Raw genomic sequence first — 23,830 nt, 5'->3', positions numbered from 1 at the left:
GTTTCATTAAATGCTACTTGTATTTCAGTTGAAAACTAAAGCCCATTTTAGTGGAGTAGGAACAGTCTAGAAATAGCTTAGAAAGATACTACAGCCCCAAAAGCTAAAACATTATCTAAAATGATGTGGGGGAAAGATTAATAAACTGTCACAAAATTGTAACTAACAGGAAGCATCTGCTATTTCCTCTCAACAGGATTTTGATGTTCCAAAACCATAGAGTAAGAACTTGGCTTTAAAGGGCAATTCCTAAAACTTAGCTGTGTTGAACTGCATCTAACTCCAGGCAGCAGTAAAGACAAAGGGGAGATTCCTGCTCTGAAAACTGGAGTTACAGTGGTGCTCAGAGAGCTGAAAACTGGAGTTACAGTGGTGCTCAGTGGTGCTCGTCCTTTTGCCAACAGAGGCAGCTAAACCAAAGAGGTATTTTTCCCCCATGGCCCAAAGACACTCTGATCCTTCAATAATATTCCAAATGCTGTCTCGCTCTCAACCCTACACACATTTTCAAGCATTACCACTCTGTGCTGCTTTGTATGCTGGTTATGATACCATCAAGCTTTTTGGCCTTAAAACAGTGAAGGATGATATCTAAGAAAAAAACACCTCATTCTAGATGGAAGATGTGGTTACCTTACATTAACTGTACTTCTTTGATATGTGTTGTCAGCTTATATTCCACTGATGGTGCACATGGACTCTGTATTTTGAGTTTGGATTCTTTTGGCCAGCAGTGTTTGAGGGTATAGGCGCAACAGCCGCTCCCCCAAAGTCCTTGTGCCTCTGAGTGAGGGTGCAGAGGGCAGGCCAACCCCAACTGCCATATATGGACAACACAAAGAATTACAGTTACTGTAAGGTAAATAGCTTTCTTCAAGTCCCTGTCCCTATGTGCACCTATACCTCAATATAACGCTGTCCTCAGGAGCCAAAAAACCTTACCGCATTATAGGTGACACTGCATTATATCGAACTTGCTTTGATCTGCCAGAGTGCACATTTTCCCCTCCCCCCGGGAGCGCTGCTTTACTGTGTTATATCCGAATTTGTATATCGGGTCACATTATATGGGGGTAGAGGCAGTGGTGAGCTGCAGCCGGTTGTTAAATTTAGAAACCCTTTTAGAACCGGTTGTAAAGGGCTTTTAAATTTAACACAGGCTCCGCCTGCAGCAGCTCCCTGCCCTGCCCCTGGCCCAAGCTCACCTGGCTCCAGCTCTGCCTCCTCCTCTGAAGGCTCCCTGCCAATCAGCTGTTAGCGTGGGAAGCCTGGGAGGGCTGAGAAGGAAGCAGCAGCTTCCTGCAGGTGAGCTGGAGAAGGGAGGCACAAGGAGGGCTCTAGGCGCTGGGCATCCCCGGCCCCCTCTGGGCCGGCCCCCAACTCCGGCCGGGCGGCGCGGCTTTGGGCCGGCTCTGACCCTGACCCTGGCCCCGACTCTGGCTGGGCGGGCGGCGCGGCTCCAGGCTGGCTCCCAGCCCCGACTCTGGGCGACGCGGCTATGGGCCGGCTCCGGCCGGGCAGCACGGCTCTGACCCGGACCCCGGCTCTGGCCGGGCGGCGCGGCTCCGGCCGGGCCCCCGGCTCTGACCCAGACCCTGGGCGCGGCTCCAGGCAGGACCCCGACTGCAGCCCAGCACCCGTGGCTCCCAGCCCCAACTCTGGGTGGCACGACCCCCATCTTCAGGCAGCGTGGTAAGGGGGACAGGGAGCAGGGAGAGGGTGTTGGATAGAGGGCGGGGGTGGATTAGCGTCGAGACTGGGGGCAGTTAGAGGGCAGGGAATGGGGGCAAGGGTCCTGGTGGGGCAGTCAGGAAGGACCAGGGGTTGGATGGGGCAGTGGGAGGCAGTCAGGGGCAGGGGTTCCAGGGGCAGTCGGGACAGAGAGAAGGGGTGGTAGGATGGGGCAGGGGTGCCCCGGGGGCCATCAGGAATAAGAGGAGGGGTTGGATGGGGTGGCAGGGGGCAGTTAAGGGACAGGGAAGGGGGGTGGATAGGGCAGGAGTCGCGGGGGGGGGTCACGACCCCCTCCTGGGGTGAGGAGGAGGGAACTGGTTGTTAATATTTTGGCAGCTCATCACTGGGTAGAGGTGTATTCCACTGTTGGTGGTTCACAAGCCGTGACCTAGAGCACAGGAGGTGAGTGATAGGAGTCTGCCTAAACAATGAATGGGAGGCAGCTTTACCAAAGTAGCATCAGATCTTGAGTACTGAGTAATGCTGGGTATACATATTATGCCCCCAGTTGGAGGCACTAAGACACACGGTAGATTCACAACTCCCAAGGGACACTGCTGGCCAAAAGTATCCAAACAAGTACCCAGGATGCATTGCACCAACAGTAGAATATCGCGTGTGCACACCCACCCACCGCATCCCTGCTCTCTCCACCTCTAGTTTGGGCACTGATCCAATGGATTAGGGCAGCCTTCTCTCCCCCTTTCTGTTGTGCATGACTAGTCCTATAATACTAATTCTTCCTCTTATTTCAAGGACAGAGCCAGGACTAGTCATGCATAACAGAAAGGGGGAGAGAAGGCTGCCCTAATCCATTGGATCAGTGCCCAAACTAGAGGTGGAGAGAGCTGAGATAGTTGATCACCAACTTCCCTGTGAAAAGGATAAAGCACACGATCCCTCCAGCGGAGAGGAAAAATAATCCCCAGCCAAGAATGGGGATGGTAGAGACTCTCTCCCAGCAGTTTAGAGTAGAAGGCTAGAGTTTCCACTCTCTCATCAATGAAGAGGGAAATCCCCACGAGTGTGTAGAGAGGAGGGAAAGAGATGATGTCTCCCTTTCTCACAAAAAGGGGAAAATTCCAGCTTACCATTTAAAAAAAAATTCAAGCTCTTGTGCTTCATTTAAGAGAGAATCTTGTGAAAAGAACAAACTCCAAAAGTAACATTTGCTATGGAATTTTATGAAGGAGAAGTACCACCAAGCCCAAGTGTGTAGATAGATGTAGTGTACTGCGGAACATTCTTCTTATAATGCATAGCTCCTTGCTGCCAGAGATTTCCCATGTGCCCATTGCTGGGGGGGGGGGGGGGGGGAAGGGGCTCTAACAACTATAAGAAGTAAGTTTGGCAAACTATTCAAATAGTCTCTTTTCAGCTGTGAACAAACTTTTCCACCAAAGAAACCCGCAACAATTTAATTAATAGAAAAGCCACATTACATCAATTATTTTTTTAAGCGACGTTATACAAATACTAACTTTCTCAAAAGATGGTATTCAGTCTAGCTGTGAGATAAATTAATTTTATTCATTTTTCCCATAATATCCAGCATGCTTGCCAATGAAAATGTATAGGTAGCATCAGAAACAGTCAACTATACAATCTACATACAAAAATAATCAGCACTTAATGGAGTTATTTTCAATATATTAATAGCAAACCCTGTTTGCATTTACTACTTCTATTTTAAAACAGCTGAAATAGTCTGCGGTTTGTATTAACAGTTTAGCAGCGCCCAGGCTAAAATGAAGTAATAGTTAGAGGCTGAAGGAAGGAATGGTGGCTTTGAATTCTGTTGAGAAGCTTCTGTGCCACAGGCTTGAACTCTGTTTCCCAATACAGTTTGTGATAGTCCCTTAAATCTCTGTCGAAGTTGTAATCCAATGCTAATTCCTCATCTGTAATGGGAAAAAATGTCATCAACGTTGAAGAATAAAAACCCCTATGTATTATCATGAGGGCATGTACAATTTTTACCTGTTCAGCATTCATAGTTTGCAAACAACTTTGAATTAAACTAAAAACCACTGTCTGAAGAGCGTAGTTTCTGGGCTCAGAAAAATGAGTAAAAAAAATAGCACGGTGGGGGGTCTATATTTATCACTTCTCAATGGCTTCACAATAGTTGTCTACAAATACTTTTTTCTTAAGTGCCAGCTTGGGAACTCAAAGTCAAGCTGTGCTTGTTCGGGTTTGAACATAATCAACAGTAAGAGACTCTACAATTAAATGTAATTAACAAGTTTGTAGATGTACAGGCCAGGAGGTAATCCCGCTCCTTCCTTTGACTGTGTTGGCTCTTCCTCTGGTTATGAGGATGGAGATGAAAGGATGGGAGAAGCTGAACCCTACCAAAAGTAGTGGGGGCAAGCTACCTCCAAAGCAGGGACTTCCAAAGCTTAATAGAAAGGAAAAGCAATTAGTCCAAGGAGAAGAGTGTTGTCTTCCCCCAGCAAGAAATCCTGCAACGAGTGGATGGAGATGAAAGCAAAGCCAGGATCTCAGATCCAAACAAGCAGCAACATTGCCAAAGATGCTCAAAATGAATCTGACCACAAAGGGGCTCAGGGAGCGGACTCTGGAAAGGACAGATAAGGGATTCTGAAGTCTGTTCTCAGAGAGAAATGCCTTACCTAGCCCAGAGAGTGTTTTCATATATAAATTAACTGTCCCTGACAAAAGACACATTTACTAAATGGGTAGAAATTACACTTATGGTCCGTAACATGTTGAAGGGATGGGTAAAGGCCCTGGCTGAGGGCTCCTGGATCAAAAGGTCATAGAAGCATATTTGATATACATACACAACTGCAGCAAGTAGGAAAGGACAGGAGGCAGAGACTAGACCAAAGAGAATAGTGCAGACCTGGAGCTTAAGATTCCCCACAGAGATGCAGATTACAATGCTGGTCTAGATGGATGGGGATCCTCTATGGAAGTACAGTAACTCCTTACTTAAATTGTCCCGGTTAACATTGTTTTGTTGCTGATCAATTAGAGAACATGCTCATTTAAAGTTGTACAATGCTCCCTTATAACATTGTTTGGCAGCTGCCTGCTTTGTCCACTGCTTGCAGAAAGAGAAGCCCGTTGGAGCTAGCTGGTGGGGGCTTGGAACCAGCATGGACCGGAAATCCCCTTAAGTTCCCTGTGCGGCAGCTGTCCCTCCCCCCACTGCCTTGTGCTGCTCCCAGGAGCCTCCTGCTTGCTGTGCAGACGGGCAGAGAAGAAGGGTGTTAATGTCAAGGTGTCCCCCTCCCCGCTCTCCTGTACCTCATCTCCACGGAGTGGGGGTGGAGGGAACATGACAGGACTCAGGACAGAGGGAGCTTACTGGCAGCAGCTGCTGTCTCAACTTGCTGATCTACTTAAAAAGGCAATGTACTTAGAGTGGGGTCAGAGTACTTAAAGGGGCAATGCACATCTCTCTCTCTCTCTGCCATGCTGTCTCCCCTCCCTCCATTTGTGCTGCCTTGTAGAGTGTGAAGCTACATTAACAATGTGTTAACCCTTGAGGGCTCAGCCTAGTGCTAGCTCATCATTAAGGCATTCCCTGGGAAATATCCCACCCTCTGACTTCACCACCTCAACCAAGCTTCACAATCATCATTGCTATGTACAATATTAAATTGGTTTTTTTTAAACTTATACTGTGTGTGTAGATCTGTCTCTATATAGAGAAAGTGAGTGTGTGTCTCTCTTGTCTAGCAAAAAAAAATAATTCCCTGGAACCTAACCCTCCCATTTACATTAATTCTTATGGGGAAATTGGATTCACTTAACATCATTTTGCTTAAAGTAGCATTTTTCAGGAATATAACTACAATGTTAAGCGAGGAATTACTGTATGTAGACAAATCATCTAGTGGGAGAGGTTCTAATCTCCCAACCCCCTTCTCAATGTGGAAATCAGGGGGTATCTCCTGCACTACAGGGCACATGGATGCCATTCCAGGAGTGAGACAAACACACTGCTTCTGCATGGTGTTGTGGAACCCAGGACTAGAGTGCAGGCTCTGTGCTATGAGAACTGGGGGCAGGAGTGACCTGTGAGAGGATGCCCACAGGAGAGGAGGCCAATACCAGGCCATAGTGGAATGTAAGTGTATTGAGACCCCCCTACCGCCCACCTGTAAATGAGGTAGGCGACAATTGGGTTGATACATTAAAACCCACCGAAGAGGAAGGAGGAAAAAGTGTGATGTGGTAATGGGAACCAAGCTGCCCAACATCACAAGGTACACAGCTGCAGACAAGCCCCAGGTCTGCTGTTCCTGCAGGAACTCCTGCAATGAGATAACTGAAGCAACTATGCAGAGTGAGGAAGTGTCAGGCTGAAGGGCCCTGCAGAGGCAGTTAGTAGAGCAAGTGGGAAGAGGGTCTCAGAGGCAGCAAAAAAAAGCACCTGTCCCTGAGAGAAAAGGTTATTCACTGGATGGACTGTGACAGAGCTGCTGGAAAGGGGAGGAGAGCTGCTTTTGCAACTCAGCACGTAGAAAGGAGGAATGGCTTTCCTGGCTGCTGTCCTTCCTGACTCTGCAGACTTTTTATTTCCCACTCTGTTATATGCATCTTCTTGCTAGAGATGGTTAGTGAGCTAGTGAACTATGGAGCAGCAATCACCTTGCTCCAACTGACAGGAGGCCAACAAATGAGGGGAAAGGGCTGGCCTGCTGCTTAGGTACAGTCTTTTAATTGACTGAAGTTGCTTCCTACTTCCTGACTGGTAGAATTTTAATACTGATAAGGCATATAATGGCAGGAGAGGGTTGCAGGCCAATATTAACTCACTGTTGTCACTACCAAAATTCGATGACTCCCAACACACACAGGAAGCAGATCTGGCGCATAAGAGTGCCATTTGTACAGTCACTCTTCTTACCATAAATTTGAGGAAGAGTAACTTTCAAGTTAAATTTTGATTTAAATAAGCATCCTTACATGCTACAACTAAAATTGTAACTGCAGGAGGGCACCCAACTGATGGCAGATGAACAAGCTACTGGGAGTAATCATGTATTGTGTCAACATCTTAACATTTTCTTCCTCCAGCTGTTAAGTGAAAAGGAAAAACCCAGTAGCATTAAGAACAAAGATGCAGTCACCACTAGACAGCAGACCTTTCAGGAATGATTGTGACTGACTAGTATGTTTGTGCTTTTGTTAGAGAAATGCTAACATGTGCATTAGTGATTGTGTAATGAGTATTTTTAGACAGATGCCTTATCTTATCATGCAGTAGTATAGTGCCATCTATCACTGCACAGCAAGGAAAAATAAAGCAAATAAATTACTTAGTAACTTTGCAGTAAACACGAACCACCACTTCTCGCAGTCTAGAAATGTCCACAGCAGACTGTGGGGCATCTCACTTCTTAGCAGGTCTTCCCAACTACCATCCAATCCTTGCCGTAACAATAATATACAACTTTTCAGGAAATTAAAAAAAAAACTGTAAATCAAAATTAACCAAATATTTGCCTCACTTTCTTTTGGATTTTTCGTGTGTGTGTGTTTTTTAAGGCAATTGGAAGAGGCTGACTCCGTGAGCATAATACAAAGCAAAGTAGTGAACATAAAAATAAAGGGGTAAGATTAAGTACAGAAACTATACACTATTATGTACAATTTGAAAACAAATGTATCAGGCAGTAATAGGATCTAGTTTATCTATATGCCACTAGATGTCATTTCTCTGCTTGTCTTTCTCTCTGGGACACAGGCCCTGGCATGGGGAGAGCAAGGCAGGGGTTACAGGGAGTCTTGAAAATATAGGGAGATAGGAGGTGGCCCATGGAACTTGTAGGTGGGAATGGGGGAATGCAAGGAGCCCCTTGCATATGCAATAAGCTCAGCCTACAGAAGCAACAAAGTGTTCAACTCTCTAGTGCATTAGGGGAAATGTCTTATTCCCCTGTGCTGCCCAGTGTGCTCTGTATTCACAATCAAGGTTAGTTAAGCAGCTGAACGTTTGATCGAGTGCTTCTGTAAATCCCTACATTGCTTTGGAGGGGAAGAAGGGCCCAGTTCCAGTGAAAGTTGTACTTTGAACTGTGAGTATATAGGGCAGTTGGGTCAAACAAGCAAAGGACTGTTGGTGAAAGACACTAGTAGCTTACTGACTGGCAAAGCAGCAGAACTGGGACTGGGATGGCAATGGTACAATAATGCAGTTCTACCTTGACTACCTACATCTGTAATGAAGGAGGAAAAGCATGGAAAAAACATGGAGATAGCAGCTACTGTGAAGGGGCAACAGCGATTGTGTCACTGAGTAATCCATGAACTGCTAAACTGTTTCAATACATTGCATCCCATGCACAGATACTTCCTTGGTTTTACTCCTGTCTTGTTCTGCTCTGAGGAAAAGGCAATGAGATTGTTAGCTCTTACCTAAAAATGATGCAAGCAGCACTAGGAGCGTATTGCTATCGTCTTCTTCAAAGCATGATGCAGCACTTGTGATATTTTCACTATAGTTCCACAGCGTTTTGCATATCAAGCAAGCCAACTGCCAGTCTGTAGGCCCAAAGTCTCTTAAACAATCAACTAACCTGTTAGTATGAAGGAAAAAAAAACGTTTTAATGTTCTGTTCCATTCAAAATCAAACCAGTCTTAAAACATGTGCAGACCCAGCCCCTTCTAGGCGTGCAGGGAAACGGGCATCAGCACAATACTAAGCTTAACCTTCTTCCTCATTCTGCCCCTTCTTTTTCCAAGTTCAGTGAAGCCTGGCCACACTGCAGATCACCTGTTCCTGCATTGTGTTCCACCAGCGTGCATTCTGTTGGTGACATCACAGCCACGACAGAACTCTACCGCACAGCAAAGCCAGCACAGAGTGGATCAGATAAGAATAAATTTTTGCCCAAGAAGTGGCAGTTTTGAACAGCTCTCTTTTACAACCAGGGTTCCAGAATTAAGCCACATCTACAATCCTGGGCAGGATGAACTCTGAGGGGCAGGGGAGGGGGGTAATGACAACAACAATAAACCCCCCCCACACACAATAGTTATAGAGGCATGACTGCCCCATAGCACTTCCTGCTGGACAAATGTGGCACTGTCAGCATTCCCTGAGGCAGGTCTCCTCAGCTCGCCACACACAGATCTGTATGGGAGATGTGGCTTAGCCCTGTGGCAAAATCAAACACAGGGTATACCTTCCAGGGTAGCAGAAGTCCAACTAAAACATCCCAACAAACAAAAAAGTTTCTTCTACCCTTGAGGGCTTCTTTTCAGCCCACTCTTCGGGTCTTGTTCCATAAAGAGGACTACCTTTAAGAGTCTTTCTGGCTCTGGGATAGAGCATCTGGCCTCCAGGCTGGTTCCCCTGGAGTACTGGTCTCTGCCCGATACAGTGCTGATACAGAGCAATAGGCCCTCAGGCTGGTTCCACTCTGGAGTACCTGGCCTCTTGCAAACCCTGGTTCAGGGCTTTCCACAAGAGCCTCACCATTCCCTGTAGTTCCACTACAGACTGATCTTTTAGTTCGTTCATAAGGCCTAGGAGTCCATTAAGCTGTCACCTGACCCTCCTTAGTTCTGTCCCCTCAGACTGGGAAGCAGCTAATTAATTATGGCACAGGTGTGGCTAGCCCCATCTCTCCTTAAAGGGGCCAATCACCATAAGTGACATTCCACTTATGACTGAATATATGTAATATCAATCCTGGTGAAAGAATCATTCTATCTAGCTACTGCTAATTGAAGAACAAGAAATCAGGATCAAGCCCTTTGCTTCCTTTCGAGCTATATATCAGAGAAGGAAGAGCCCCAGGATCCTGAAGAATCAGCATATCTGGCTCCTCTCAGAGTTTAAGTTCCCAAGTTGCTTCTTTTGTGCTGTTTCCTGAGAGAGACAACACAGGATTTGGACCCTTATTTTCAGTTTTGATCCTGTTGGGCTTGCACTGTCTGAAGAGTGGGGCTTTGAAATCTGGGGTTCATTTGGTCCCACAACTCAAAGTGAAATTCATCTGAAACTGCTGAGCTGAATTCATATTAAAAGAGGTAAAACCTCTTGGTTTCGATGTGAAACATTAGCCCATGCCCACCACCAGTATTGGGCCCTGCCTGTGACCAGGCTTTCCATGTGAAGGGGGAATGCTGGGGGCTCGCAGGGCTGCACATAAAAAAAAAGTTGCCAATAAACAACAAGCCTGCCAATATCCAAAACAATTAACATTGCAGTCAATTGGATGGATTTGGATCCAGGCAAAATATTTCCATTAATAGAACGTTGTCATTAACAGAAGTGCTGTTAAAATGGGAACCTGCAACTATCTACCATCAAAAAGTGAAAATAACTGTCAGCAAAAGCAAAAAGCACCAGAGGTGATACTATGCAACATCAGCAGGCCAGCCTAGCTGTAAAGTGGCATTTTGGTCCTAGGCTTTTTCCAGTCCTTCTGGGAAGGAAAAAGATAATTTAGGAATCAAGTGCAGCAGTGGCCAGAATATCTGCCTGCACTAAAAATTCAGAAGAGAACCTGAGATGAACACATCTGCAACTTCTAGCACTGGGGGAAGTAGCACTGACAATTTAAATGAGTCATCAGTTCCTATTGGTCATGAAGATATGTGTTCAGGAAGAAGTCCCAAGACAGCCTGGGGCAAGATCCAGTACTATGGCCACATGTCCCCATGAACTTTCAGACTCCATCCATTATCTTGTTGAGAAAGGACCTATTCAAATGACATACGGAATTTTTAATTTTCCACAGCAGCATGGCAGACATTTAACTGATCAACACTATGAAAGAGTACTAGCAAATGGGAAATCTGTCAGTCGAAGCTGGATGGTGTGTACCTGTGCAGTGAACAGGTTGTTCTGTTTTCCATGCTATCAGTTTGCCAGAGCAGCTCCCAGGCCATCTAAACATCATGAAGAAGCTTTCATAAGCGGTATGTCAGACTGGAAAAAGTTGGAGCCTAAACTAAGGAAGTATGAAGGTCATATGAACTGCTCCTTAGCCTAGAAAGAACTGCACAGTTGTCTCAAGAATTCTGTGACTACTGATGAAAAGCTGCAGCAGGAAATGAAAGGAAAGAAACACTGTTGGCATTTCATACTGCAGCAATTGCTACATGTCACCCTATTTCTTGGTGAGACAAATCTGCCATTTTCAGGTGATGTTGAACACTTGGGAGATAGATGGAATGGATAGTTCCTGAGAGGGTTTGTGTTATGAAGGCCCGGTCTATAGTGGGGGGGGGGGGGGGAGGGAAGAGAGATTGACCTAAGATATACAACTTCAGCTACGAAAATAGCATAGCTGAAGTCCATGCATCTTAGGTTGACTCACCTCGTGTCCTCACAGCACAGGGTCGACTGCCACCGGTCCCCCATTGACTCTGCTTCCGCCTCTCACCACGGTGGAGTACAGGAGTTGATGGCAGAGCGATTGGGGATCGATCACTACCCGCCGATCTGGCGGGTAGTGTAGACATACCCTAAGTATAATCCTGTTTTGGCAGGTCATTTGGATAAAGTGAAGGCAGGTGGAAATGTGAATTCTAGGCTTAAATTGCAGGAAGGGTGGTTTAGGTTGGACTTTAGGAAAAACTTTCTAATGGTCAAGGTGGTTAAGCACTGGAATAAATTGCCTAGGGAGGTTGTGGAATCTCCATCACTGGAGATGTTTAAAAGCAGCTTAGACTAACACCTGTCAGGGATGTTCTATATAATACTTAATCCTGCCATGAGTGCAGGGGACTGGACTTGATCAGTGGTTCTCAACCATGGTTACCTGTACCCCTGGGGATACGTAGAGGACTTCCAGGAGGTACATCAAGTCATCTAGATATTTACCTCATTTTACAATAGGCTTCCCAAAAAAAATTAGTGAAGTTAGTATAAACTTATATTTCATTCAGTTACTTGTTTATACAGCTCTATATACTATACACTGTAATGTAAGTACAATATTTATATTCCAATTGATTTATTTTATGGATTATATGGTAAAAATGAGAAAGTCAGCATTTTTTCAGTAATAGTGTACTGATGCTTTTGTATTTTTATGTCTGGTTTTGTAAGCAAGTAGTTTTTAAGTAAAGTGAAACTTGGGGGTACGCAAGACAAATCAGACTCCTGAAAGGGGTACAATAGTCTGGAAAGGTTGAGAGCCACTGGAATAGATGACTTCTCAAAGTTCCTTCCAGGCCTATGTTTATCTAGTAAAGACCCAGAATGGGTTATCTCAACTGTTGGGTCCAAAAATTAGACAACAAATTCTGATGGAAGTGAAAACTGCAAAAAAAAAAAAAATGATGCACTGTTGCTCAACTGTACACTGGATTATTTTCATCTGGAACAAATATCTCTAACTCTTCAGAATGTAGAAGTGCATGAAGAAAAGACGGTTACTCACCGTTGTAACTGTTGTTCTTCGAGATGTGTTGCTCATATCCATTCCATGTAGGTGTGTGCGTGCCGCGTGCACATTCGTCGGAAGACTTTTACCCTAGCAACTCAGTGGGTCGGCTGGGCGCCCCCGGAGTGGCGCCACCATGGCGCCGGATATATACACCAGCCGACCCACCCACTCCTCAGTTCCTTCTTGCCGGCTACTCCGACAGTGGGGAAGGAGGGTGGGTTTGGAATGGATATGAGCAACACATCTCGAAGAACAACAGTTACAACGGTGAGTAACCGTCTTTTCTTCTTCAAGTGATTGCTCATATCCATTCCATGTAGGTGATTCCCAAGCCTTACATAGGCGGTGGGGTCGGAGTGAGATGTTGCAGAATGCAAACTGCTGAGCCAAAGGCTGCATCATCTCTGGACAGTAGACCAAAGAAGCAAAGGTCCGGATCGAGGACCAGGTAGTAGCACAACATAGCCCCTGGAAGGGTATGTGAGTGTGAAAGGCAGCAGAAGAAGCCTGAGCCCTGGTGAAACGAGCAGTAAGGTGGCTCGACGGAACATGGGCCAAGTCACATGAGGTGCAAATGCATGACGTCATCCAAGATTAAAAGCTTTGGGAGGAGACAGGTAGGCCCTTTATTCGGCCTGCCAATACAACGAAGAGTTGGGGGCGTACAAAAAAGCTTGTCCGCTCGACATAAAAAGCGAGCACCCTACGGACGTCTAGGGAGGGCAAATGTGCTCCCGTCGCAATGAATGGGGCTTCGGAAAGAAGACCGAAAGGAAGATATCCCGGATGATATGAAAGGTCAACAGCACCTTAGGGAGGAAGGCCGGGCGTGGTCCCAACCGCCCCTTGTCCTTACACAACATAGTGCACCGTGGGTCCACTGTGAGAGCCTGAAGCTCGGAGACTTGTCCAGCCGATGCAAAGGCTACAAGGAAAAAACTGTCCCTCAGGACAGGTATCTCAGCGAGCATGTTGTCAGTGGCTCGAATGGAGCAGGCATAAGTCAGCTTATAACCAGGTTGAAGACCCAGGAGTTGGTAGGGCAGCGAACCTGGGGGCATAAATGCCCCAAGCCCTTGACGAACCTAGAAACCACAGAGTGTGAGAATATGAAGCGGCCACTCTCCCTTGGGAGGAAGGCAGAGACGGCTGCCAAGTGCACCCTTAATGATGAACTGCACCAGGCGCTGCTGTTTGAAGATCATAGGCAATCCAAGAGGAAATGGATCGGAACCTCTGTGGGGGAAACCTTGTGTTTCGTAGCAGCAAAAGAAAGACGTTAACCGAGTGGAAGGCTTCCTACCACCCAGGAGAATCCTGTAGAACCGAGGCAGAACAACGTAACTCGGATTGGTTTAGGCCCGCAGCAGGCATGCGGAGATGTGCAGGGATTGAAGGCTAGGTGGTAAAGTTTGCCGTGATCCAGCGTTATGAGGTCTGGGCAAAGAGGTAGGGGAATCGGTTGGCTACCGACCGGTCTAGCAACATGGTGTACCAGTGCTGCCTGGACCACGCTGGAGCGATCATGATCAGATGCGCTCTGTCCCTGCGGAGTGTTAGCAGGACCTTGCGAACCAGCGGGAGCGGTGGGAAAGCAGACGGCAGACGGCTCGTCCATGGCATCAGAAAAGCAGCCAAGATCGAGCCCGGGGAGAGGCCTTGGCATGAGCAGAACTTCTCTCTCATTCTGTTCCCGCGAGAGCGAAGTTCCGGAAGCGTAATGGATAACATCCGGAGGAATCAACCACTTGAGAGACAGGAAGGAACAGCTGAGGCAATCCGCCAGAGTGTTCCGGACCCCTAGGAGAAAGGATGCTACCAGGTCTGTCGATTGAGCTGTGCAGGAGTCCCGGAGCTGGATAGCTCCCTGGAAAGAGAGGAGGACCGTGCTCCTCCGTGCTTGTTTATGCAACGGATGTCCGTTGTGTTGTCTGTGAACACCGACACAACAGCCTTGTAGGTGCTGCTGAAACGCCTGGTATACCAGGCAGACTGCTCCCAACTTCCGGACATTGGTGTGCAAGGGCAGCTGTTGAGCCAACCAAAGGTCTGGAGTGGGAAACTGACCCAAGTGAGCACCCCAGCCAAGAGATGGGGGTGTCCATCATGAGGGACACCGAGAGTGAGGTGGATGGAACAGCACCCCTGCACACATCAGGGAGGGCGTCAACCCCCAGTCGGGGGAGCCTAGGACGCTCGGGGGGATCGAGGCGACCATGACCATGCTGTCTCTGGCCGGGTGGTACACCGATGTGAGTCACGATTAAAGTGTACGGAGGCGAAGCCTGGCATGTTCGGTTACGCACGTGCAGGCAGCCATGTGACCCAGGAAACCTAGGCAAGTTCAACCCAAAGTTGCCGGGAAGGTCTGTAGACCTTGTACAATGGTTACCATCGCGTGAAATCAAGGCGTAGGTAAGCAGGCTGTGCGATACTGAAGTCCAGGGTGGCCTCAGTTAAGTCTACTCCTTGAGTGGGAATCAGGGTGGATTTCGCTATATGGATCATCAGGCCTAAACGCAGGAATAGGATCTAGTCGACGCCCACACGAGAGGTAACTTGGGCCCCGGTGGCCCCTGGAATGAGCCAATCGTCCAGATACGGAGCAGGTGTATCCGATGGTGGCGGAGAGGGCGGCGACTACAGCTAGACACTGTGAATACACAGGGGGCTGCATAGAGGCCGACTGAGAGGACCGTAAACTGGAATGACAGTTGGCCATAAACCGGGGGTACCTTCTGCGTGGAGGATAAATGGCGACGTGAAAATACGCGCCGTTCATATCGAGGGCGGCATACCAGTCTCTGAGATCCAAGGATGGGATGACGGTCCCCATGGATACCATGCGGAAATCCAGGTATATCATTACTTGTTGAGCTCCCGCAGGTGTAGGATAGGTCTGAGACCTCCCTTCACCTTGGGGATCAGGAACTAGTGGGGCTAGAACCTTTTGTCCCTTCGTCCTTGGAACCTCCTCTATAGCTCCGATGGTGAGGAGCGCCCGTACCTCTTGCAAAAGGAATTGCTCGTGAGAGGGGTCCTCAAGAGGGATGAGGAGGGATAGGCTTTTGCCCGATTGGTGTTAGGAGGACCTTGATTTTGGCCCCAACGCCTATGACTGCCTCAGCGTCGCCTGCTGGCAAAGCCCTGTCCTTGTCTAGGCGCAGGGTAAGGGCGGTGAGGCTGGCGGAAAGGTCGGCAGTGAGACATCGGCATGTAGATGCCGAGAGGGAGTGCATAGTGACCTTGCTGTCCTTTGGGCCTTGCAGCCTAGGGTCAGTTTTGAGAACAGGCCTTTGTCATTGAAGGACAAGTCCTGTATGGTGTGCAGCAGCTGCGAGGGAAGGCTCGATAACTGGAGCCATGAAATGCGCCTTATGGCAACACCCGAGGCCAGAGTCATGGCTGTGGAGACCGCTACATCCAACAAGGTCTGGAGGGAAGCTTTCGCCACTTCGGCCCTTTTTCCAGGAGGGCATCAAACTCTTGACGGGAGATTTGAGAAATCGACTCCGTAAATTCTCTCACCGCCGCCCATAGTAACGGCTAAGCAGGGCTTGCTGGTTTGCTACGCGAAGTTGCAGGGTGCCTGCCGAGTACATCTTATGGCCCAGGAAGTTCATTTGCCTAGCCTCCTTGGACATAGGGGCTGGTCCCTGTAGGCCATGGCGTTACGTCTGATTGACGGACTAGATGACAAGGGAGCAGGGGGAAAGACGTACATATAGGTGCCCGTCGCCCCTGGAGGATACCATGCACATGCATTCGATTCCCGTGCCTACGGGCGGGATAGTGGCCACTTGGAGATTCATAGTGAATGCCACTCGTCTCGGGAGGTCCTGATGGGCCCCCAGGCCGATTAGGGGAGGGCCCAAGGAGTACGCTTCTGCCACCACCTCATCTGGGGAGGAGGGAGAAGAAAGGCCGGGGGCAAGTGGGTCCTGTGTGGGCTCACACTCCTGGACGACCTGCTGATCTGGTGGGATGTGGGAATCCGGTGGCCGAACTGAACTTCCTCCGTACCGGTCGGAGGGGGATGGCTAACTGTCGCCCCTGGTACCCAGTGCTCTGACGGAACAGAGCGCGATGGGATCACAGGTAGGCCTTTGGCCTGATGGCACGCCCAAGATGTACAGGGCAGCCACTGATGGGGGTCAGGGTCCTGGCCTGGAGCACCCGGAAGACTCTGGTGTGCACATCCGAATGGATGGCCATGGAGAAGTTAAAGCCCTGGGCAGAATCTCCCTCTCCAGCTCATGGCGCTCGACGCGGCACCGGGGATCAGTACCGTGAGGCCTACCGGTACCGGGAGCGAGAATGGGACCTTCGACCGGAGCGATGCCGGGAGGCTGACCGAGATCTCGAGGCTCGACGCCGGGAGTGGCTACGTGAGTCCAGTGCCTGGAGCGGTGCCGGGAGCTGGATCGGCACCGAGTGTACCAGGTCGGGGAACTGGACGCTGATCGGTGCCACGGGTACGACCGGTACCGATATGGGGAACGGTGCCAGGACCGTGAACGGTGCCGGCACCGGGCTTGGTGACAGGACCGAGAACATCTGCCGGACTGCAATCGTGAACGGTGCCACTCTGTGGTGCCGACGCAGGGTGGCGTGAGCAAGACGGGCTCGCCGATAGACAATATAACCCGCACCGGCGGTGCCGGGGGTTAAAGCAGCGCAGGCTCTACCTTGCCATCAACTCCCTCGCTGTGGAAATGTTTCCGGCGTGGAGGGAATAGTGAGCTCAACCACAGCTCGCACCGGGGAGCGTTCAGGTGCTGGACTCGATGGCTCTTGCGTGGCCGGAGTCGACGGTGCTGATACTGTCGGTGCCGCAGCAGGTACTGGTGCTGGGCAGTGCGACGTAGTAGAGCACTCGGGCTGCAGAGCAGGTGGCTCTGACGCAGCTTAATAGTGAGCTCAACCACGGTTCGTACCGGGGAGCTTTCCAGCACTGGACTCGACAGCTCTTGCCTGGCCGGAGTTAACGGTGCGGATATTGTCGGTGCCGCGGCAGACATCGGTGCCGGGCGATCCGACCGAGCATAGCGCTTGGCTGCGGAGCAGGCAGCTCGGACGCAGCTTCATAGCGAGCTCGACCACGGTTCGTACCGGGGAGCTTTCCAGCACCGGACTCGACGGCTCTTGCCTGGCCGGAGTTAATGGTGCGGATATTGTCAGTGCTGCGGCAGACATCGGTGCCAGGCGATCTGACTGAGCATAGCACTCGGCTGCAGAGCAGGCGGCTCGGACGCAGCAGGGATATTGTGCCTCTTCATCCTCCAGGAGAGGGATCCATGCCGAGTGGACGTCGGAGCCAGCAACGGCCGGTGCTGAGGCCTTGGCGGTACCGGCGATCCGGTGCCGAGGGAGCGCTCCTCGAAGACTAACCAACGCTCGGTGCCGAGAGCGGAGGAGCAAGAGCTGCCTCCCTCAGGAGCTGTTTGAGACGAAAGTCCCGCTCCCCTTTGTTCTCGGATTAAAGGCCTCACAAATGCGGCACTTATCTGTGAGGTGAGATTCCTCGAGGCACTTAGGAGAGGATCTCTTGTTGGCATCGGCTTGTGGCCGGCCGAGCATTATAAAACCCTGTGGACCGGGCATCGGACCCAGCACCGGGTGAGGGGAAGGGGATAAACCCCGATCCTCTGTGAAATAAATACACTATACTATACTACAAACAAATAAGTTAACTACAACTATAACATCTGAACTATATACTTAACGAGAGAAACTACAAGTAGCTAGGGAAGTGGAGGTCAACTAAGCCGCGCTCCACTGTTCCAACGACTGACACGGGCGGTAAGAAGGAACTGAGGAGTGGGTGGGTCAGCTGGTGTATATATCCGGCGCCATGGTGGCGCCACTCCAGGGGGCGCCCAGCCGACCCACTGAGTTGCTAGGGTAAAAGTCTTCCGACGAACGTGCACGCGGCGCGCACACACCTACATGGAATGGATATGAGCAATCACTCGAAGAAGAAACAGCATCTACTAAAGAGACTTTTCTTACATTCCTGAATGTCAAAGGGCCTTCCAGAGCAGAACTTGCTGAAACTACTTTAAAGCAGCTAGAACACAGACTACAAAGCCCAATGTTATGATAATGGCTCAACAGGAGGGACAAGCACAAGGGTTTGTAGGCACAAATTAGGAAAGTGCATTCCTGTGCCATATCTACATTTATGGTCTTGTATTCACAACTGGGACTTGCTGATTTCTGATGCTCGCTGCTTTTTCCCTTGAGTCCAACAATTATTTGGTATACTGTTGCTTAGTGGCTCTCCTAAAAGATGGGATATATTTAAAAACAAAAACAAACACATGTGTCTATTCCCCTGAAACCTCTGGCTGAAAAAAGATGGGAGGCACACATAGGTCTGTAAAAGCTATTAATCAACAGCTCTCCCAGCTCCGTGATGCACTACTGGAGCTACATAATTATACCTCCAACGATATGGTTTGCTCAGAGGCAAAATGACTGCAAGATAAACTATCTACTTATTCTTTCATGGTAGCCCTCACTGTGTGGTACAAGGTGTTGAACAAAATCAGCACAACGAACAAGCAGTTTCAGGGAAATGATATGAATGTTAGTACGGTATGCAGATTAATACAAACAGCAGCAGCAGCCTTCCACAATTATCATGAAACAGGTTTCGATGCAGCACTTGAAAAAGCCAAAGAAATGGCACCTGACTTGGATGTAGAATGAGCATTTCCAGTTATTCACTCAAGGGGGAGAAAGAAATAGTTATCTGAAGATAGAGTTGCTGATGGTGAAATGGATACAAAATAGAAGTTTGGGACTGATTTTTTAAAAGTCAGTTCTGAACACTGTCATTACAGAAATTTACAGCAGGTTTAAGGAATTTTTAGCTATGTATGACTGACTACCTACATATATTTCCCAAACTGGATAATGACACTCTGGAAAAAGCATGTAAAGAATTGGCTGCAACTGAAGCAGACTTATCAGCTAACCTAGTGGATGAACTTGTGACATTAAAATGTATTTTGAATAAAGCTGAAGTAAAAACTCTGCGTTAGATTCTGAACTTTATCATTAAGAACAAACTGTACTTAGTATTTCCCAATGTTTACACAGTATATCTCATGTATTTATCAATTTCTAGTACTGTGGCTTCAGCTGAAGGCTCTTTCTCCAAGATCAGAAAGACCTATTTATAGTCTCAAATGTCATAGGAGAAATGGAGTGCTTTAGCTCTATTGTCTATTGAAAGTCGAGTTGGAAAGCAGTTGGACTTCACAGAACTGATTAAACTTTTGCAACCACAAAAGGGAAGAAAAATTGTTTTGTAGTGATTCTATCTGCATACAGGGTGAACTATTTTGGCAAATTTTTAAATTTATGATTATTTACTTTACCTATTTCAGGCCACAGACTGATTTCTGGTTTAACTCATCAGTTATGTTACTGATGGTAACCTGCAGTGGATTCTACATTATCTGATTCAGTGTTTTGCTTCTATGGATATATAATTTCAGCAGTTATCACCATCAGTTAGGATTTTAAAAAGCATAGGGTAAGTGGTAAGCCAACCAGCTGTCATTTAATTTTTATCAGTATCATACTGGGAGGGCCTTAGCTTTAAATACTGCTTCCTTTCTTTGTACTTATTAGTACAACCATTTTGTCTATTTGTGGTGATGCCAACTGAGTGAAAACTGAATGGTACTTTATAACTTGTCAATCCACAGCTGAACCCAGTGTTATTTTAATGATTGAATTATTTTGTAAAAGAGTGACTTTCTAATTGCTGAGTAGTTGTTAGTAAAAGCTTTACTATAGCACTTGCTGAAAAAACTAAAATACTGGTGTTTTGTTTGCTACATAAGCAGATTCCATTTGGAGGATTTTCAAAGAACAATATAAAACAGGCCAAAAAGATAATTTGAAGAGCAAGTACCATAAGACTCAAACACTAACAGCAAAAAAAAAAAAAAAAAAGTACCTCAGAAGCAGGAAGCCTACCAAACAATCAGTGAGGTCACTGGATGAGTGAGATGCTAAAGGAGCACTGAAAGAAGACAAGGCCATTAAGTAGAAGCTAAATGAATTCTTTTCATTGGCCTTCACTGTAAAGAATGTGAGGGAAATTCCCACACCTGAGCTATTCTTTTTATGTGACAAATCTGAGGAACTGTCCCAGATTGAGGAGTCAACAGAGGTGGTTTTGGAATAAAATGATTAAACAAACAGTAATATGTCACCAGGACCAGATGGCATTCACACAAGAGTTCTGAAGGAACTCAAATATGAAATTGCAGAACTACTAACTACGGTATGTAACCTATCATGTAAATCAGCTTCTGTACCAGATGACTGGAGGACAGCTAATGTGACGCCAATTTTTTAAAAAGGCTCCAGAGGTGATCCTGGCAATTACAAGCCGGTAAGCCTAACTTTGGTACTAGGCAAACTGGTTGAAACTATAGTAAAGAACAGAATTATCAGACACATGGATGAACATGATGTGTTGGGGAAAGGTCATCACAGCTTTTGTAAAGGGAAATCATGCCTCACCTATCTATCAGAATTCTTTGAAGGGGTCAACAAACATGTGAACAAGGGTGATCCAGTGTATCTAGTGTACTTGGACCTTCAGAAAACCTTTGACAGGGTCCCTCACCAAAGGCTCTTAAGCAAACTAGGCAGTCATGAGATAAGGGCGGGGAAGGTCCTCTTGTGGATCAGTAATTGGTAAAAATACAGGAAAGAAAAGGCAGTAATAAATGGCTAGTTTTCAGAACGGAGAGAGGTAAATAATGGTGTTCCCCATTCCCGGGAATCCGTTTCAGGGATCTATACTGGAATCAGTGCTGTTCGATATATTTATAAATGATCTGGAAAGGGGGTAAACAGTGAAGTAGCAAAGTTTGCAGACAATACAAAATTACTCAAGATAATTAAGTTCAAAGCAGACTATGAAGAATTACACAAAACTGGGTGATGGGGCAACAAAACATCAGATGAAATTCAATGCTGATAAATGCAAAGTAATGCATACTGGAAAATATTATCCCAATTATACATACAAAATGATGGGGTGTAAATTAGCTGTTACCACTCAAAAAAGAGATCTTTGAGTCATCATGGATAGTTCTCTGAAAACATCTGCTCAATGTGCAGCGGCAGTCAAAAAAGCTAAGTGAATGTTAGGAACCATTAGAAAAGGGGTAAATAAATCAGACAGAAAAAATTGTAATGCTTCTATATAAATCCATGGTACGCCACCCTTTGAATAATGCATGCAGTTCTGCTCACCGCTCCTCAAAAACATACATTAGAAATTAAAAGGTACAGAGGAGGACAATAAAAGTGATTAAGGGTATGGAACAGCTTCTATATGAGGAGAGATTAAACAGACTTTGACTGTTCAACTTGGAAAAGAGGTGACTAAGGGGGGATATGATAGAGATATCCTGCTAGTGAAGGCAGGGGGCTGGACTCGATGACCTTTCAAGGTCCCTTCCAGTTCTAGGAGATTGGTATATCTCCTATTATTATTATTTTTTTATCTATAAAATCATGAATGGTCTGGAGAAAGTGAATAAGGAAGAGTTATTTACCCTTTCACATAACACCAGAACCAGGGGTCACCCAAAGAAATTAATAGGCAGCAGGTATAAAACAAACAAAAGGAAGTCTTTCTTCTCACAATGCACAGTCAATATGTGGAATTTGTTGCCAGGGGATGTTATGAAAAGAATTAGCTAAATTCATGGAGGATAGATCCAACAATGGCTATTAGCTACGATGGTCAGGGATGCAACCTCATGCTCTGGTTGTCCCTAAGCCTCTGACTGCCAGATGCAGGGACTGGATGACAGGGGATGGATCACTTGATGATTGCCCTGTTCTGTTTATTCCCTTTGAAGTGTCTGGCACTGGCCATTGTCTGACCCATTATAGCCATTTTTATATTCTTATGTAATTAAAGCACGTTAACAGATATGCTTAAACCATGCACTTGCAGTTGGGGTTATCAGCAGAAATAATTCATAAATTAGGTGCAATGTATAAACTCTATCTCCCTTGCCTTTTAGTATGATATATATCATAAAAAGCAACATTATCAATATTACATTTAATTCTGTTTTAATTTTGGATTTCGCCCACCCCAAGTCTGACAGGGAAAGTTATACTTAAAACAGGATCAAACTAGAGAGTCTTCATTCTTTATATAAATTATAAATCACAGCAAAATACTGAAATAGTAGCCAATTTTTACTTTTTCAAACTCTTAAAATCCATAATTTTCCAAAGGTCTAATTAGCCCCTATTCTCCTGGAAGGTTGTTTTCTTAAATAATGACATCCAGGGCCCCCAAAATACCCACTCTTTCCACCCCAAATAATGGGACCATAGAACCAGTCCTTACTGCAGTACTTTGTATATTAGTTTGCACGGTGCCTGACAAATGTGCTGGACGCTGTGGTAGAGGTGCTTCATAAATCCTAAAATGCATTAGTAGAACCACTGTTGTAAGTTGTGCTGTGTGTAGATACATCAGAATGGTTCTGCCAAAACCAGTATTTTGTGGCTGCTCTAAATGGTTAAGAATGATGCAACAAACCATTTTATGTAACAAAATCTCTGAAATGGCTTCCTCACTTAGGGTAGATGCACCCTAAGGGTGTCTTCACTGTACAGTTAGTCCAGGTGATTGGCACCCAGGTCTGAGTACCCAGGTGTGAACAGGCACTGCAATGCCCTACATGAGTTTGTGTGTCTTCATTGGTGCTACTGTCCCCTGTGTGTATCACTAGGATTCTGGGAGTATTTCCCAGGGTTCTTTGTACTGCAGGCAGCTGAGCCTCTGATTCTTTTCCAATGAATTATGGGAGGATGTGTCTGTCCTCCTGGGCACGCAAGGGGAATTGTGGGAAGGCACTGGAGAACTATCAGTACTCAAATGTCTTAGCCTGTACTCTCAATGAAAAATATACAGGTTACCAGTCTGAGTGAAAGCAGAACCCAGGCTCTAACTCATACCTCTATCTCTGCCAGCCATCATGGGTTCAAGGCACCACTAAGAGGTGTGAGCGGTTTGTGTGTGTGGATGGGAGATGGGTTAGAGGCAACACCCAGGTTAGAGCCCAGGCTAACTTTGCAGTGAAGTCACACCCTCAGAGAAGGACGCAGCTGCCAGCATTACCACCAAAGCGGTGCTCTTCCAATAAAATAGGCTGGACTGTAAGAGTTTATACAAGCAAGACAGTTCCTGCTTATCAAGAGGTCTGGCTGGATGAATCTATGTTGGAGGCCTCACGGCAGGGCTGGGCTAACTAGCTGCAAGAAGTTTGGAGTCTACATTAAGGAGGGTTTTGATTAAGCTTTGACTACCTTGTTCTGCTAAACATTACTGAACCCTAAAGGTATATTTATTTTTAATATCTTGCAATTCTTTTCATGTAAGCAATTTTGTCTAGAATGTCAGTTTTCTACTGAAAATGCTGTTCTGGGAGAAAACAGAAGTTGACAGCTAAAGGGTTTTTGTTCATGAATTTTTGTTGTTCCTGTCTCTTAAAAGTGCACTCCCTTCGCTCATCAGCAACCTTCCTTCCACAGACCAACCCTGCAATAACCTCTCCACAAACTGAGCTAAATGGGACTATGTGATGGACTTCACCCTATCACCTGGAAGGCACGGGAGAGAACACCAATTAGTCATGTGCCACATCTG

General features: G+C 46.8%; 1 protein-coding gene across 3 annotated transcripts in view; it reads right to left on the bottom strand.

The window, feature by feature from the left end:
- Positions 1 to 3,243: 3,243 nt before the first annotated feature.
- Positions 3,244 to 23,830, bottom strand: part of ARMC2 (armadillo repeat containing 2) — a 137,181-nt gene continuing 116,594 nt past the window's right edge. For all 3 annotated transcript variants that reach the window (XM_045009147.1, XM_045009148.1, XM_045009149.1), the window contains 2 exons: positions 8,131 to 8,291; positions 3,244 to 3,635 (listed from right to left, as the gene is read on the bottom strand). In XM_045009147.1, coding sequence (XP_044865082.1) covers positions 3,478 to 3,635; positions 8,131 to 8,291 — 319 coding nt within the window. In that variant the 3' untranslated portion in view covers positions 3,244 to 3,477. The remainder of the gene's footprint in view (positions 3,636 to 8,130; positions 8,292 to 23,830) is intronic.

Source organism: Mauremys mutica, chromosome 3, assembly GCF_020497125.1.
Source record: "Mauremys mutica isolate MM-2020 ecotype Southern chromosome 3, ASM2049712v1, whole genome shotgun sequence".
Taxonomy (NCBI): domain Eukaryota; kingdom Metazoa; phylum Chordata; order Testudines; family Geoemydidae; genus Mauremys; species Mauremys mutica.
Note: the sequence above shows the minus strand (reverse complement) of the source record. Positions and strands in the feature narration are given on the sequence as shown.